General features: G+C 44.7%; 1 protein-coding gene across 1 annotated transcript in view; it reads left to right on the top strand.

Moving 5' to 3' along the window:
• eml3 (EMAP like 3) overlaps positions 1-6,002 on the top strand; it is a 50,905-nt gene that overhangs the window by 40,508 nt on the left and 4,395 nt on the right. The window contains exons 13-18 of the mRNA XM_080792613.1: positions 532-666; positions 1,611-1,749; positions 2,408-2,559; positions 3,060-3,185; positions 3,684-3,818; positions 4,956-5,023. Of these exons, the coding sequence (XP_080648739.1) occupies positions 532-666; positions 1,611-1,749; positions 2,408-2,559; positions 3,060-3,185; positions 3,684-3,818; positions 4,956-5,023 (755 nt within the window). The remainder of the gene's footprint in view (positions 1-531; positions 667-1,610; positions 1,750-2,407; positions 2,560-3,059; positions 3,186-3,683; positions 3,819-4,955; positions 5,024-6,002) is intronic.

The following is a 6,002-nucleotide window of genomic DNA, read 5'->3' as shown; positions in this document are numbered from 1 at the left end:
GTTATGCTTTAGCTTTAGAAAAATGGCAGATCTACAAGCTCATAGCTTGTAGCTATGAGCTTGTAGAACTGCAAAACTGCAAAAAGTGCAAATCTTTTAACATAATATTCTTTCACAGCAAACATTTTTAATTCAAATCTTTGCTTCTGGGGTCACTGGAACAACATATTTTCAGATGGGGGTCGGCAGCCAATTACAAATAATTTTGGTGGTCCTTGAAATGAAATTCTTTGAGAATGACATAGAAACATAGGGTTTTTCAGAAAACTGTTTAAAAGGCATTTATAGAATCGTCCTCAGGTTCTAAATGTTCCGTGCACGTGTGTTTCCCACATTTTAACGCATGTGTGCACACGCACACATGCGTTAAAAAAAAAAAAAAAGCAGTTAAAATCGCCTATATGCTCGCCTGACAGTGTCGATGTGCATGAGCGTTAAAACATAAACAGTGTGACGAGAGGACAGTGTGTTGGTGAAACATAAACAGGAGAGCAGTGTGACAAGAGGACATACAGTGTGTTGTTTCTCCAGAGCACCAACGAGGCGGTGTTCGCGGTGGAGTTCAACCCCGACGACAGCACCAACATCATCACCTGTGGCAAGTCCCACGTCTACTTCTGGACGCTGACCGCCGGACAGCTCACCAAGAAACAAGGCATCTTTGGAGTGAGTCGTGCCTCTTGTCCGTTTTGAGCTTGTAGATATAGGCTATTTTTGCTACGACAGTATTATGCAATGATGTGGCCCTCTGGAGTGAGAGTGGAACTATAGTGGGGCGGCCCTCTCCAGCTTCAGAGTTTCCCACCCCTTGATGTATACATTGGTGTGATATTATTATTTATTTTGTTTATTATTTTGGTGTCATGAGCGTGTACGTTGGCACAGGACATATTAATGTATTGAAAATTGTGCATGTCTGAATATTGAATAATCCCGTAAGGGATGGGCTGAGAAAGGCAGCCATGCAGACGTACACAAATAAAATCATTCGTTCGTTCAAATCATTCATTCATTGACATTCATCCAGAGTCCGCGTAGGGCTCTACAAGCACCATGCAAATCAATATCTGTTGAGTCAAACTTAGGTCAACACAATAGCACTGGAGTTGTTGCCTGCATGCAAAGAATAGTTGTTTTGTAATGATCAACACTTTATTTGTGTTTTAACAGATACAAATAACGCTTTACATGTTGTATGAGCTATTGACAGGTATCAATATACTGATTATAGGTACATATTTATAAGGCCTCACTCACACCTTCGCATCTAGCATACAACATTGTTGGATGCTAGATGTAAACAAAGGGTAAGTGTCATGGCCGCCCGATGCATTTCCAATGGAAGTCACATTGGTTTGAGACAACTTTTTTTGTACGGCTTTCGGCTGTGTTTCGACTGCCCCCCCTCCCCCCTCATACAACACAAATGTTGTGTCAAACCATGTGACTCCCATTGGAAATGCATTGCATCAGTCAACAAGGCTCATGCATCAGCTATACAACAATCTGTTGTGCAGGTGTGAGTGAAGCCCTAGTCTACACAATAATACTAGAGAACGCTCCTGTGTTGTTGTTGTTATCCAGTTCATTGTGTTCTCTCTCTTGTTCAGAAGTACAAGAAGCCCAAGTTCATCCAGTGTTTTGTATTCAGCCTGACGGGGGAAGTGCTGACGGGAGACTCCGAGGGCAACATCCTGACGTGGGGAAAATCAGCAGCAGATGTGAAGACGCTGGGGAAAGGAGCCAAGGGTAATTAGAATATAGATCCTGCTGAGACTCAGTAGGCACTGTGAATGACAGTGAAGATGCTGAGGGAAAAGGAGCCACGGGTAATTAGAATATAGATCCTGCTGAGACTCAGTAGGCACGGTGAATGACAGTGAAGATGCTGAGGGGAAAAGGAGCCACGGGTAATTGGAATGGATCCTGCTGAGACTCAGACAGACACTGTAAAAGGCACTGTGTCAGTTCACTGGTTTCCAAACACTGGGACGGCGCACAGACACATGTTTTGGGGTCACGAACACATGACATAACTTTTTTGTTTTCTTTTTTCTTTTTCAACTGAATGGCTGGAAAATGGAAAACATAATAGTACACATAGTACATGCATACACCTTCCCTAATGATTATATCTGGTTTCAGTATTTATTTATGGTGTATTATTGTCTCTATTATTAAGGTTATTGTAGCAGTCAATTTATATTGGGGGTCGGGAGGGGGCGGGGCGGGGGTCCTGAGACGTTGCCAAAGCTTTTTCGGGGGTTGTCATTTGGGGTTGTCATTTGTCGGACCAATGAGCCAGTCTGAACAACGTACTGCGCCCGTTTACACATGTAGGGCTATAACTAAATGACATTCTGTGCCGTTGAGCTTTGCCTCTCTGTGTTCCTCTCCTCCCTCCCAGAGACGTTTCAGATCATGCGTCAGACTCGAGCCCACGAAGGCAGCGTGTTTACCCTGTGCAACCTGCAGGGCGGCGCGCTGCTCAGCGGCGGGGGCAAAGACCGCAAGATCATCCGCTGGAGCGCAGACCTGGCGCCCGAGAGAGAGTGTGAGGTGAAAAGACAAGTGTGTGTGTGTGTGTGTGTGTGTGTGTGTGTGTGTGTGTGTGTGTGTGTGGCCCCGCACATGTGTGTGCGTGTGCGTGTGTGTGTGTGTGTTCTGTGTAGACGCAAATTTGCATTCAAAATGTTGTTCATGCGAGGTGATATTGAAGAGGCTTTGGATGTATAGTGGTTATCTGAGTAGTCAGCTGGGGGGTGGGGGTAGGGAACTGTGATGGACATTGTGAATCTGTTTAACTGTATGTAATGTGTTTTATTTTCGTTTTATTTTTTGTTTTGTCATTATTTATTTATTTTTGTTTTGTATTTATTATTGTCAATTCATTTTGTTTTAAGATTTTGTTTGTATTTGTGCTGCCAGAGGGATGTGGGGGGGAAAAATATATGTCAATTGTTGAAAATATTTCTGTAATATAAAGAAAATGAATAAACATATGTTTAAAAAAAAAAAAAATGTTGTTCATGCCAATGGTTGTATTGTTGCCTCCCCAGATTCCCGAGAACTTCGGCGCGGTCCGTACCATTGCAGATGTGGACGGGGAGGAACTCTTAGTTGGTACGACCCGGAACGCTATCCTCAGGGGCACGTTCTCAGACGGCTTCGTGGCGATAGTACAGGTATTGTATTATGCACATTTAACCTAATTACACCACTCCTGTTTCCTTATTTTTAGGTTTTAACCACGAGAACCCTATAGCGTCTCTATTCTAGGCGTTGTTGTGACAATAGGCCAACATTTGGTGAAAGTAGGTGAACCTTTGGTGGAATTAGCAGATCTACAAGCTTACATTGCATTGCAAATCATTGCCATAGTTGTGCGTAGAGGTGCGTGCGTGCGACGTTCATTTTCTTCCCCAATGTTCTTGTCATAGAATACCCATCCCTTACAGGATTATAAGACTCCAAAAACATAAATAAACAATATCACATTCATTCCTGAACACAATAAACTACACAAGAAGAAAACAGTTGGTTAATAAATACCCAAAGACAGAAATAAATCTACATTACATTATGTTTTCTTTGTCCGTTTGTCCCACGGCTTCTCTCTAAGTATTCTGCAAGTGCAAATATCTATATGTGTGTGTGTGTGTGTGTGCGTGTGCGTGTGTTAGGGTCACGTGGATGAGATGTGGGGTCTGGCCACCCACCCGTCTCAGGACATCTTCCTCACCTGCGGTCACGACAGACAGGTGTGTCTGTGGAACACAGAGGAACACAGGCTGGACTGGTCCACCACACTACTGGAGGTAGGGCGCACAGTGGGCATTAACCAGTTGACATTTTTCCCAGTCGACTTGTGAAGCCCAACACACACCGGGTGCGCAGCGACGCGGCACAGGCGTTGCCGTGCGGCAACGCCTGGAAAATAGAACGGTGGCGTATCGGAGCGTCAGGCGAGGCGTCAGCGCGCGTCGGACGCCGCCGGTGTGGGATAGGTTCATTGAAAATAACGGAGGCGGCTGTTTTGACGCGCGGCGTTCGCAGACGGTGTGTGTGGGGCTTCAGACAGTAAAGTCGAAGTTGAGTCGATGTATCGCTTTATGACGGGGGGAGGGGGGGGGGGCGATCCCCAGGAAGACTTTAACCCATTCAGGCCTGACGTCGAAATAATAAAGAGAGTTTTCTAAATCATGACAATTTTCTGAAAGATTTGAGGCACATTTTAACGATGAGGTCAGTTAACGCGTATGAGGTCAGTCCGCTGCCCTCCCCATGAGGTTGGCAGAGGAAGTGTAGCGCCCAGGATTACATTACATTAATTAATTGACACTGAATGAAAATATGGGTTACAAAGTCGTGGGCTAAAACAAAATTTCAAGTTTTCACATAATAATTTGTACAATATACAATATGTCGCATCGCGACACATTGTGAGCCTGTAGATCGGCTATCTTTGAATGGCCGTAATGTTGATAGGACCAAAGTGGTTACTGTATGTTTTGTAATAATAATCCAAATCTACAAAAGTTTTCAAATAAGTGCAGTGTAGTAAAAGTACAATATTTGCCTAGTCTGAGATGTAATGGAGTAGAAGAAAGTATTGGAAATTGGAAATACTCAAGTAAAGTATATGTATACTGTATGCCTCAACATTGTATTTAACCCATTCTGAACGGGCACCCATTTTGGTGTTAGCATCATGTCATGCTTTAGCTATTGAAAAATAGCAGATCTACAAGCTCATAGCACGCCACCGAGTGGCGCGCTACGAGCTTGTAGGTCTGCTATTTTTGAAGAAATCGAAGAGCGACTGACATTTTTAGAATCTGATCTCAGGTCAGAATGGGTTCATCAGACCAGTGTGTGTCCAGTGGAAACCTCGTATGAATCTGATGTCAGGTCAGAATGGGTTTAACCCTTTGTTGTTCTGCTTGTCTCTTCAGGAGTACGGTCTGTGTGCAGACTTCTGCCCAAACGGCTCTGTGGTTTCTGTAGGACTTAACACAGGAAGGTAAGGCATCAACCATTATGACAAATAGGTGACATTTCTGAGCTTGTGAGCTTGTAGATCAGCTATTATAAAAAAGTCTGGGTCCTGCATGGGGAGACACCACATTTCTTGCTTAAAGATGGGAGTGCTCACTGCTCACATTACAGCATCACACAAAAGTAGCAGATTGGCGGCTGGAATGTTCACCGGGCCCGAAAGCAAGATTGACAGCTCGGGCCCTCCCCCGCCCCCGCGGTGAACACGGAACGGGACGCTAAATGACCACTTCCAAATGCAGCTATTCGAAATACTAGTGTAGGGTGTAGGCTGCTACTCACATAAGTTGCGCCTGCCTGTGGCTGCCCCTGTGACAATGAATGGGACAGCCTCGGAAAGTTGATTAAGTACTGTACATTTTTCAGTTCCAAGTGGTAAAGTTAACATGGGCATGTGTCCGTCTTTACTGTTGTTGTCTTTCACCGGCATGCGACTTCACTTCACTCACCTCAAAGGCTCCAGTCAAGTGTAGATGGAGCTGTTCTGTCGCCCTTCCGATGCCACCTGTACTCCATCTATCGTGCCCTCTCTTTTGAAAGTGTCTGTGGTTCTTTTATGTCTTGTTTCGACTGTTCAAAGAATCAAAACTCAACTTTACCCTGAGTCTGCAGTGCTAACAACTGTTGACAGCCACACCGGACAGACCGGAGCAAATACGTCTGTACTCTGTAACGTGCAGCCAGTATGCAGCCCAGTTTAAACACTCTCTTTCCGGCGGGCGCCGTGAAGGGACTTCACAATAAAGCGTCTCCCTTTACCTCCCAATGAACTACATTTTACACTGCTTATTATTGACAGGAAATGCGGAAAACTTAACAGCGTATGTTTGTGGGAGAGAGAGCCAGAGAGAGAGAGAGAGAGAGAGAGAGAGAGAGAGTTTACAGTTTACTACCACAGTAGGAGCGGCCCTGATGCGACTGCATTCGCTGCTTCCCCTATATCA

Source organism: Protomyctophum bolini, assembly GCF_963924005.1.
Source record: "Protomyctophum bolini genome assembly, chromosome: 20".
NCBI lineage: Eukaryota > Metazoa > Chordata > Actinopteri > Myctophiformes > Myctophidae > Protomyctophum > Protomyctophum bolini.
Note: the sequence above shows the minus strand (reverse complement) of the source record. Positions and strands in the feature narration are given on the sequence as shown.